This window comes from Buceros rhinoceros, unplaced genomic scaffold (genome assembly GCF_000710305.1).
Source record: "Buceros rhinoceros silvestris isolate BGI_N320 unplaced genomic scaffold, ASM71030v1 scaffold12672, whole genome shotgun sequence".
Lineage (NCBI taxonomy): Eukaryota > Metazoa > Chordata > Aves > Bucerotiformes > Bucerotidae > Buceros > Buceros rhinoceros.
Genome location: NW_010397209.1, coordinates 4,785 through 16,888, shown reverse-complemented (window position 1 = coordinate 16,888; position 12,104 = coordinate 4,785). Strand labels below are relative to the sequence as shown.

The following is a 12,104-nucleotide window of genomic DNA, read 5'->3' as shown; positions in this document are numbered from 1 at the left end:
GGCAGTGGCTGCTTGGCATGTTTTATTACTAGCTGTTAATGCCAGCAAAACCTCTCATCTTACTACTCTGAAGATAACTGTTACAAATTTTGTCCCCGGCTATGTGAGTTTAGTAGGAGTTACACCAGTTGTATTGCAAATGCATTTGATTTTCTTTCTCTCCTCTTGTTTTGAATTTAACAGAGGAGATATAATTGTGTCTAAGTCCCACATAGTCCTCTTGTCCTATGAGCACCAAAGCTGCCAATCATATTGTAGATAACCTTCTTCAGATGACATTTATTGCTAATATTTTTAACCAAAATGTCTTGCATTTTACTTAAATGAACTTCTTGTTTACAGTTATGGGCTGCTTATAGACTTTTGCAGTAGAACAAATAAACTGTCACACAGATCCAGCCATGCCTGCGGAAGGGAAAAGTGATATGGAGAGGATTGGCCTCTTCAGTGAAATGGGTTATATTACCATCGGAGATAAATATGCATCGCATTATATGCGTAAGTGCATTTAATTTTAATCACTGTTTAGTGATAGGGATCATCTCTAGTATCCATCTACTTTCAGAATCACTAGTTTCTAGTATATTTTGTTGTTGTTGTTAGAGGGAACTGCTTTCTCATGCATATTCATTTCCCAGGTCTGTATTATTAAGAGAAAGGCTTGGTAAGTTGAAGTGAACATACTGAAGGAAGGAGAAATCCTGTAAACCTGAAAAATATGTATGCATAATAGACTGATTACATTTCTTTTTAATATTAATTATCTTCAAGTTACCAGTATTTTCATGCTTGTGCGAAAAACAAGTGGGTTTTGTGAAAAACAAGCAGGTTTTCTGTTACTGACAATTACATCATCATTATTTTTAGATTAGTGTTTCAATTTGTTCTGTTCTGATCTGACTCACGTGGGTGAGGTTCACCATCCTTTTTAAAGAATATTCTCATTCCCTTCTTGTTTAATGGGAATACTCATTGAGAAAGGTAATTTTTGTAATTAGTAGGTTTACAGAGGTTAACCCTCAGTAGCTTCCCTGAAGTGGTAATACAGACATTTCTCCTGTGGTGGTGTGTCAATGGTTAACGTCTCTACCAGAACTCTGGCTGATACACTCGTACCACACTGAGCTGCTGGGCATGCAAAACCCAACTGGAGGCACTTAAGCAGTTCTGCCTGGTCTGTAATCAGTGGGAGAGGCGGATGCTTCTCTGTAGTATTACTCATAGTATATAAATAGGCATCAGCTCTAGCTCTGAGTTGTGGTCTGGAGTAACCGGCCTCTCTCCATTGTTTGTAAAGCAAGTGCAGGCGTGAGGAAACAAAAAGAAGTGCAGTGAATGCCTTCTCATAGCATTGCCTTTCAGACACAACCATTTACACAAATGATTTACATGTTGAATGTTCTGTAGTACATTCTTCAAGCAACCCAGATCCAGACCTTAGTTTTTTAACACAGGCTAGGAGAAGCACTAACATCAGACACTTATTTACCCTGCTTACCTTTTTAAAGGCCCCTTTAATGAAGCTGCAAGCAAGAACAGACAGATGTTACCAGGCGGCAGCAAAACATTGTCAGCTCTGCAGGCAGGTTATTTTGAGCCTCAGTTTGTGAGGATTTTCGAAGGTGAAGCCTACTCAAATCCTGTTCAGCTAAGAAGACGCTATAGATTGGCAGAATCAAAGAAAAATTTGGGCAGCGCTTTCCTTCCCAGTAACGGAGATAAACTGCCGTAAGTTTTAATTGACCATTTTTCTTTTCTGTACGCTAAGGATGATTTTCACAGATTATTTTTTATGAAACCTGTGATGACAGTACAATGCTGTTGTATTACACAGCTAGCGTTAGTACTGAGCAAAGAATTCTGAGCAGCAACACAGGGAAGGCTGAACACAGGTAGAAATCAGGTCCTGATGCTTGTTCTTAATTACTGTTTTTTGCTGTAAACAGTTTTCTTACCCTTTAGCTTTTTATTTTTGATGAAAATGAAGATGGCTATGGGAGAAGGGTATGGATAATTAACAAATTAATATTTAATTTTAATTTAGAAAGAAATCTGTTGAAACTTGTCAATTACATTATCTTCTCCCTCCCATTTCTGAGCCTCTCAAAACTGAGGTGGCAATATATTGCATAAACAGCAGGAAAAGGGGCCATTATCCAGGTGCCATGTTTTCTTCTCAGTGAATATATATCCATTATCTTCTTGCTAGAAAAAAGACCAGTTATCCTATAGGATGATCAGAAGATGCAAATAGCAAAGATATAATTGCATGACAAAAATGACACCAACACAACTGGTAACTGTCTATGTTTAGCCCGTATCTGAGGCTGAACCATAGCGGTTGTTCTGTCCACCTGATGACCCTTCCCCAACCAGGAAGGGGGATTGGGAAAAGGAGAGGAGGCCTGTGGGTGGAAATGAAAACAGGTTTAGTGAAACAGCCAAGCTTAATACTAATGCCAATAGAAAGTATACAAGGTTGTGCTCAGGTCAGGAAATGTACTGTGGTCACAATATACAGAAAAGCAGTCCTCAGGAGCAGAATGGTAAGCAAGCCCTTCCAGGAATAGAGAAAGGCAGGAGAAGGGACAGGAGGAACCCCCATCCTCAGCAAACTTCCGCCTTTATAATAAGAGTGACGTTTATGGTGTGGGATACACCTGAGAGCCAGCTCAGGTCAGCTGCCCTGTCTGACTCCAAACTGCTGATGGCCTGCAGACCACGGCAGGCCTGTGATTCTGTCCCAGCAAAACCAGGACAGTGTCATATAATTATTATTATTCTAATGTGAAAAACAATTAGAGCCTGGTTGCTCATTTATAACTATAGAATCTTGTTTTGTTCTTGTTGCTGCAATAAGAGACAGGCGGATTCAGTCTGTGTACAGGGCATAATTCTTACAGTCTCACGGTTATATTTAGTTGTATCTTTCTGCAGCTTTGCTTTTGTAAAGGTTGGAGAGTAACCTCTCATTTATTTTTTCATATGTACATATATTAAGATGCAAGGATTAGCTATGTTCTGTTTTACATTAGGGGAACATCTTAGCTTTTAATAGGAATGTAAGACATGGTGTGTAGGCTTTCTGTTGGATATATGTGTGCTATTTCTGATGGGACAGACAATGTGTAAGCCCTGTGTCCAAAACTTTCTTTCAACTACCTGACTTTATAGCAATCAAATTAGTTATAAGGGTTTAACTGTTAGAAATGCCTAGGCACTGATTTCAAATCCATGCCAGTCAGTGAGAGTCCTGTTCACTTATTTTCAGGGTTCTGAGTCCAACAGTGGGAGTCTTGCTTAACACAAGGACCTGCTGCTGTGCTCTCTTCTGTGTACCACCTCCACAAATGCACTTGTCTGTTGGTGCAGCAGCTCTTGCTCTTGTTGTAAGACTTTTGAATTCTTCTAGACATGAACTTTTGGACAGCTTTCTCATTTCTTTATCCTCTCGTAAGTCTGTACTGGCAGGGTAGTATGAAGCAGAGGCTAAGACAGTGGTTAGGTTGTCTTTTAATGGAATCCTAAAGCAATTATGTAGAGCAATTACATGTTTCTTAAATCCAAAACTGACTCCCATCATAACTAAGGAACTAGTGCAGAATTCTTGCTGTTCATTGAGTTGTTATTCTTGCCTGACTGAATGATAAGCAGCTCTTGGGAATTTTTCCTTTACATTGGAGCCACATTTGTTGTTGGCTGCAGATGGAAAGGGTGCAGAGATGTTATATTCTGAAGATGAGACTGAAGCCTGGGCCTTTCTTTTCTTCATATGTCTGTGCTCTCTTATTTTATTACTGGCCAGAAGTGACATTTAAAGAATATGAAATAATGCACTTAAGAGCTAGGAAACACCAAGGTAAAGCCTGTGTCAGTTTGTCTGTACATTGTCAGTTTGCCCATTTTTTTCTATATATGGGTTCATGAAGTCCCTAAATAAAGGGAGGGTAATGAACAGGCTGGTTAGTGTTCTGTGCACACATGACAAATGTTACCTTGCCATCCTAATCCTGTCAGTAGTCATTAATGGCCCTTTTACAATAGGAACCCACTGAGACACTTTCTTCCCTCCCCACAGTAACTGCAGCCAGCACAGGCAAAGCAGATTACCTCGGCTATCTGGAGTAGTTGCCAGAACTCATACGCAGTAGCCCCTGCTCATTTTATTCTGCTCTGTTTTGGTTTTTTGGGGGCATAGAGATAGAGGGTTGGTTGTTGGGGGTTTTTCTGGACCACTGTAGCTGCAGTTTAGCGGACCAAATTGCCATTCAGCTATTTTATTAGTTTGTCTCAGCAGCTGTATGATCATGTACTTTGGGACCATGTCATACACTTGCCAGCAAACACTGATTTTCAAGCTGGTCTTTAAAAACAGTCTTTGATGAATTCCTGCAGCTCTGTAGGCAGAGGTATTTCTCCTAAGTGAGCTGTGCCTCCTCTTACTTTCCTTCTGTGACAAGACAGGAAGTTAACTAGTCCTAACATCTCCGAGAAAATAAGCCTTTCAGACAGGTACGTTGCCTGCCACTCCTTTTTCATACTAACTTCCTGTTCTCTGTAAACTTATGAGAAAGACTGTCCTATTGTCATCAAGAATCAAGTCTGTTTAACCTGTTCCTCTGGGTCTCTCTGTCTCTACCAGTATTACTTCACCTTGTTGGCACAAAGTTAGAGCCACCTCTATTAAGCATATTTATATTATTAAGGTATGTTAAAACTTCACCCCTGCTGCCATCTTGTTTCTTTTTTGTCCAAAAAACTGTGCATGGAATTGCTGTAGCAGTAGATCTATGGAGAGTGGATCTGGTCTGGTTTTAAATTTAACTCTTGAGATACAGATATTGTTTGGGTTTTCTGCTTACTGTTGTTTTAGCACACTAGATACGGAAAGCCTGGAATATTTGCAAAACATTAAGTAATGTGTTCATATGCTATTTTTAGATGTGGACATGGCAGCTATTATGGCACCATTGGAGGTTCGTATGCATACTTCAGTCCACAACTGAAAGCCAAAGAAAGATACATTGCTCCTGGAAAGAATTTTTATACTAATCCAGGAAAGAAAGGAACTGGATATGGGTAACTTTACAGTATTTCTTCTTGCAGAATATTTTATTGAATGTTGCTTGAGTTTCAAACACCTAAGTAATTAATTTTGTATTTACAGTTATGCAAACCTTACCATAGGTGAACAATATCCGCATCAACCTGATGGGTATGAAGTAGAAAGAATAAATGCAAAGGTAAAAATATTTGTCTTTATTGTGTATTAGTATTGTGATTATTTATTACAGTTTACATGAAACTTTTGTTCCCTGCAGTGTTTCTTTTAGGATGAAATCACTAATCTTTATTTACAAAGTGGAGGAAGGAAAATGAATTAATGATCACCCTGTATAAAAATGATTTAGGCATTGTTCTTTTTTTTTTTCTTTGAGACTTCTGGCAGTATCCCACACAGAATCTACCATTCAGAATTTGACCTTAATTTTTTATTTGGAGATCTTAAGCTACAATGCAATAATGACCAAACAATGCTAATAGCAAGAACAATAATACTTCTGTGTTGTCAGGAGAATTGGACCTCATTATCCTAGGTGTTATATAAAAAAATAACAGTTTCTTTTTTCATATAAGTATCTAAATCTAACAAAACTTGTAAATTTGCTTGCACTGATTTTAGTGATGCTGTCTATTTTCATCATATGTAGTGAAAAAGGGCAGCAGAACATTTTTTGGTCTAGGCTAAGAATAAGATTAGAAGAAACAATTCAGCTACCTGCAGCTGAGACAAATGCAGAGTCAAAACTAAGCATCCAGTTCAGAAAAAATAGAAGAACAGAGAAAAGAGGGAGGTGGGATTGTTTGCAATGCAAAGAAAAAAAGGAATTTGCTCCAAGATATTAGCATGAATTACCAGGTGATACTGTATTGCTGATGGTACATTTTATCCTTGACTTTTAATTGTCTGTAATGTTTTATCCTATTTTATTTTAAAATGGAACCTGGGAAGAATAGTCAACATCTCCAACAGTACAAAGAACCAATTCCTAGAGAAGCTCAGCTTAGTAGGGAGCTCAGAATCTGGGAAATGTAGTGGCCACTCTTCACAAGTGTGAGCAGCTGGGATGCAGGCAGAATTTTCAAGCGTATATGTAAGCATGTATACCCAGGACACGGGTATATAATACTGTTAGACATATCTTAAACGCACATGGAAAAATGTCACGAAAAGCACTCTGCATCAGTTTCATAGTGATTGTTGTGCTTCCTGGTCAATGAATCTATGTTCCATCATACATGGTGGGTATATAAAATACCTCGGTCATCAAACAAGAACAAAGAGTGAATGTTCTCCAAGATTAAATTTAAATGCCTTCCGTTTTTCTCTCAGAAAAACATAAAATAAAAGTCCTCAAGATTGTTTCTTTGAAAGTATTTATTTTACAGAAAGCACAAGAGGAACATAAGCGGTTGCTTAAAGGAGGCCCTTTTAAGTTAAATCTATACCCCCAGGAATATTTTGACACGAATCCCTATTTTAATGACAAACCTTTGCCACCTGTGAAGAAATCACTTCCAAAGAAGCCAACTGCACCGCCTTTCAAACCAAGTTCTCCTGCTAAAAAGGTCAGTTTGTCTTATAGCTACTGGAGACAAAAGATAAATATTCAGATATTTCCTGTTAAAAGCTTTGCTTATGGTACATAAGATAGAAGTAAATGTTTGATTTTGCTATTAATTTCTTATTTTTCTTTCAAAATTTATTATTCTATTTACTTTGTTTTCAATTTACGAAGCAATGAAATCTTGTTTAACACAGCAACAACTCCTAACCAGTTTCAAGTAACCTAAAAAGTGTTTCTCTTCAAAAATCTGTATAGTGCTGATATATACAGTTAATTGACTGCATATATCACAAAAAGATACAAAACAGAGAGTTATGCAGTAAATGGCAGTAAGACTAGATTACTGTAGCAAAATGAAATGCTGTCCTATTTTGGACTCTGTCACTCACTCATATAAATTTTAGGGCTGCTAATTACTCTAAACCCATATAGACAAACACCTAAAAGATAATTCCTAGAAGTGTCATGGAACCAAGACTGAGAAAAACCTCAGTCTCTCTGCTCAGGGAAAGGCTGCAGACTAAACTCAGGACTTACGTCTTGCTTGTCTATGAGCAGGCACAAATTCAGAATCTGCTTTTAGGGTTTGCCAACTCTTCAGAAGTTAGGGGAAAAGGATTGGAACAAGTATCTACAGAAGATACTGCAGGGCATAAGAAACAAAGCCCGGAGTTAGTATGAAGGATATATAGGAATATAGTTCATTAGTTCCAGTTGCTTAGTGTCATTATTTCTTAAAATCTAAATGGATATTTTTCCATTCCATCTTTTTTTTTCCCTTGAGATGAGATACTAAATTTATGCAATTCACCTTAGGCTAAACCTTAATTTCACTTTGAAATGGTTTTAAGATGCATGAATATCTCACTCAAATTACTCCAGTTACCTAATGCAGTAACACCCCTTAACTGTCCCTTTTCAGTTCTTCATTTTGGAGTTCCATTGTCAGCGTGCTTTGCTAACCATTATTTTGCTATTGTTATGTCCTTCACCCTTGAATTAACTGACATTGATTCATTTGAGGAAGCTGATGATAGCAAGGAAAATACAATTATTCATAAAGAGATAGCAAAAATCTTTACACACAAATAATTGTGCTGGGTGTTTGGTCTCATAGATGAGTCAGCTGAAATTTTTCAAAATGGAAATTTGTTCATAAAAGCTACCTGCTAGAAAGTCAGCACCTCACCTAGCTGGCAGTGCTGGTGATCCTACTCCAGATGCTTTATTTTTCGCTAAATTCTTATGGAAAAAACTGCTATACTGTTGATTGAATCACTTATTTCTGCACTTTTTAGGACTGCAGCCTCAACAGACTGTGAATTTTAGCTGAGCTAGGGGATTGCAAACTTCTGCCTTTGTACTAAGCATGATGTTTATGGCATGGGATACACCTGTGAGCCAGCTCAGGTCAGCTGCCCTAGCTTTTGCCCCTGCCTGGCTGACTGGAAATGGCGAACAGCCTACAGACCATGGCTAGCCTATGATTCTGTCCCAGCGAAACCAGGACACTCAGAAAGATTATTGCTAATAAAGCCTAAGCCCTGCTGTCTGTAACTATCCCCACACCGGTACTGGACATGGAGGTGTACTAGTCAACTAATAGTGATGTAGGAATTCCCTTTTTTTGCTGCAACATAGCTCATTTGAGAGAGTTATGTTTTTACTTTTTCTGTCACAGTTTTAAGATACTTTTCTCAAAATTCAGACTTATGACAGGACATTTAAAGCTTTCATCAAAATAATGCCTACAATTTTACTTCAAGTTTTCGTAGTACATTAAAGTCATATTTGTTCTTTGGGGTTTTTTAATGTTAATTTTTTCTTATATAATATAATGCAGTCAACTATTCAGTATTCTTATTTGCTTTTGCACAAAAAATACCTTAATTGACTCAATTATATTGAGATTGGCACTTTGAAAAGTTCTTGTTTTTTTTCAGTCAGGGGGCATGAAAGGAGGCACATTCGATCCTTTCCCAAGCTATTCTGCTGACCCTTATGTAATTAAAAAATCTAAGGCTGTCACAACTAATAAAGAACGACAGATTTTTCATCCTTCTCCTGGACCAAAAAGCAGACCTGTTAGAAGCATAATAGCTTCAAATGTCAGAAGGTAATCTCCTTCAAATTGGATTCATGTTTCATGTGTGCTGTCTGCCAAAAGTCGTTAGCACAGCTGTTTATTACTGTCTAAATAATTGAATAAATGCAGGAACGAATTATTAACAAAAGGATAAGAAGTATATAAGGAACTTGGCTTTCAAAATTTACTCCTACTCTTTTCTGTAAATTCAGCTTACCTTATAAGGCCATATGTATCACAGAGACCTTCAAAGTCATGCTATACAGATGTCACTGAAAAAAGACTATTCTTTGTTCTTTTGTGACTTGATAGATGTGAAAAGACTGGGAATGTTCCTTTAAAAAAAAAAATCTGTTATTGTTTTCCCCCGTTTATGGAATAAAATTGGCTCCCTCTGCTGGCAAGCACGATGTTTGGTGATCTAAGCATGTAAAGCTTTTGAAACAATGGCACTCAAATTGGATTCCTAATTAAAAAAAACATGTCACTGTGCAATGTTAGAAGAGATTTACAGTACCCAGTGTATGTATGTAGGTCGATAAGCACATAACTCTTTACTTTTTTATCTTACTAAGCTATAAACCTTGTATTTAAATAAATTTATTTTCTGATTTTGGCTCTGTTGTAATTCAAGCAGAAATCAAGACTGTGTTCTTTAGAGTTATTAGAGAAATCACTTTCAAATGCAGACTTTTAAGGTTGCATGTAGAAGAGTTAAAGACATTATTTTGCATACTCCATGAGTAATGTGAAATATTTTAGAAATACTTGATTAAAATGTGAAAAAGAGTCTTAGAGGAGTATGCTTCACATTTGTGATTTGTCTTTTACATATCATACGTGAAGTCTTAAGAAATACACCTCCATTATTCACCCGTTGCTGTTCTGTTTATTTCACCAGGTACTGGCATTTGCATAAGCACTTTTTGATTTGCAGGGATAGTTTGGAGTTTCTGTTTACACTGACAAGGCAGAACCAGAAGCTATGTAGGTCGATCTGAAAGCAATGCCTCCTATTTATTTCCATGGGAACTCCAACAGCTACAGAGAGCATAACAACATGGTTTAGTAGATCAGATTCTCAGCTACAAAACGCTGTTTTTTGACACATCCCCCACCACTGGCTGTGCATTTTCTCCAGCGATGAACAGGAGCCTGCCTGCCGCGCTCCTTTTAAAAACCTGCACCAGCAGAGGAGACCCACCGTCACTGTCACCACTGCTGACATGTGCCACCCGCCGCCTCACTGTGACACGTCCAGTGTTTGGTCTCCGTAAACGTTCCGCAGTGTCGATGAGTGTCAGTGGGTGCCATTATTTCCACATGGAGGAATTCAGTTACACCCTTGGCTTCACACGCACTGCCATGTCAGACACCGTGTTGTCCGACTGCCCCTCTGCTGCTGTCTGTCGCACAGCAGCAAAATTTAATGGAATATTGGTGGGAAGCTTCAACCTCTACTGCCAGACCACCAACATCCGCCTCTGATGTCATGGGCCAATGTAACAAAATAGGAGGCAGTACTTTCGGAGCAGCCCTCATATGTATTACTCCACATCATTGCTTTTCATTACTAATGGAAAGTAAGAAAGAATTTAAAGAAACTTTTTGGGACACCAAAAAGTGTGATAACTACTAGTACTGATGTAAGAAAGTACAAACTTCATGTATGCACTGGTGTCTTTAAACTAGTGAAAGGGAAAAAGAAAGATATATTGGTCTGAGTAGCCTTCTTACCAGCATAACTGTTTGTCTTGTTGTTTTATTAGCAGAACAAAAATTCATGTTCCCAAATCAAATGTTTTTATTGGAAAAAAGCCCTAACTGTTTGTGAAATAGGTTTCAAAATTGAAAGAGGAGTCTGATTGTGAAGTATTACAATGTGCTTACAGATACAGTTATAATGGACTCATTAAAATATTTTTGAAGAGAAAAAATTCACGTATCCAACAGAAATTCTACAGAGATAAATTAAAACTAATATTGCAAATTCTCCACCAGTATTTTGCTCTTAAGATTTTTAAAGAATGTATTTATTTTTGGTTCATTATTCCTAGGTTTAATAGAATGAGAATTGTGAACTGAATTCATTGTAAGTAAGAAGCTCATAGCTCATAGATTTTAAGAAATGTGGTAAGTCATTTTTCAAATCATCTGCTTCCCCACTGAATTACAGTTATGTACTTTCCAAAGGGAAGCTTATCTTCTGATATTTGGACCATAATCCTATAACTGGAATTGCTAGTGTAGATTCTTGCTCTCACACAGAGGTCTATTGAAGTAAATGTGACTTCACGAGGATTCAAGGCATTACATCTTGATTTCAGGACTGGGTTGCCACAGTTGTTCATTTTTATGAAAACTCTTGTAATTTGTACAGTGACATTCTACAAAAATCTAATAAGTTTCTCTTAATTTACATTTCAGATCATTAAATGTAAAGAACTACAAGACTGCACAGCTGACATCTTATTAGGAGTAAAAGGTGAAATGAAGAGTACACTTTTTAGACTCTGTAAACTGTTAACAAAGCAAATAAAATGTGAAGGAATTCAAGCATATAGAGCAAGCCAAGCTGTTTACGAGAATGCAATCTTTTGTTTCTAAAGCTACAGTAAATAATTTAAGATAATTTACTTATTAATTTCAAGATTGTATTTCTATATAATCTTTTATCTTACTGTTTAACTGGACTGAACTGCTGCCATATTCTCTAAGAGCAGCTTAATTTCACTCTGTGTACATGGAAGGTTCCTAACAGATCGGATCCGTCTTGCAAACTAGTTTCTTCTCAGATGGAGATGTGATCCTAAATGTACACCTTGCCTCCATCATAATAATAATTTTTGTCAGATTTTAATCACAGAATCATGTGGTTGGAAGAGACTTTTAAGATCATCGAGTCCAACCGTTCACCCTGCACTGCCAGGGGCAGCCTGTTCCAATGCCTGACAACCCTCTCTGGAAAGAAATTTTTCCTAATATCCAATCTAATCTCCCCTGGCACAACTTGAGGCCGTTGCCTCTCATCATTTGCTACATGGGAGCATCAAGAAATTTGTTCATATAAATCAAAGGTAATCTATAATAAAAATTAAAGAATACCCAGCATTTGTTTATCCAAATTATTACATGAAGACAAAATTTATTTATTCTTTTTATTAAATATTCATCATACCACTGTAGAATATTCATGAAATAGTATCCTTACTGCTGTTCACAGGATAGTAGTTTTTAAAAGAAGTTCCAGTCTGGATCTCACATTTCCTGGCATCGATGAAATTAAAATAAACCCAAGAATTGCTGGTCAGGTTTTCCAGAATGTATTGAAGAATAAAAACCCTTGAGATCGATAGGACCCAACAATATTTATAAATATTTATTCATGC

The 12,104-nt window shown here is 37.3% G+C and overlaps 1 protein-coding gene across 1 annotated transcript; it reads left to right on the top strand.

Annotated features, from left to right (window-relative positions):
- The first annotated feature begins 401 nt into the window (after positions 1–401).
- On the top strand, positions 402–11,191 carry LOC104502230 (chromosome unknown open reading frame, human C4orf47). The gene is made up of 7 exons (XM_010146175.1): positions 402–498; positions 1,509–1,728; positions 4,942–5,079; positions 5,168–5,243; positions 6,451–6,630; positions 8,573–8,745; positions 11,143–11,191. Exons 1-7 carry the CDS (start codon positions 402–404, stop codon positions 11,189–11,191), a joined length of 933 nt encoding a protein of 310 aa, XP_010144477.1.
- Positions 11,192–12,104: the final 913 nt, after the last annotated feature.

Excerpts from the sequence above, each read along its gene's own strand:
- LOC104502230 (XM_010146175.1), top strand. The coding sequence starts at position 402 with ATGCCTGCGGAAGGGAAAAGTGATATGGAGAGGATTGGCCTCTTCAGT. Across the intron at positions 6,631-8,572 it reads CAAGTTCTCCTGCTAAAAAG|TCAGGGGGCATGAAAGGAGG; the intron begins GTCAGTTTGTCT and ends GTTTTTTTTCAG. Across the intron at positions 8,746-11,142 it reads ATAGCTTCAAATGTCAGAAG|ATCATTAAATGTAAAGAACT; the intron begins GTAATCTCCTTC and ends TTTACATTTCAG.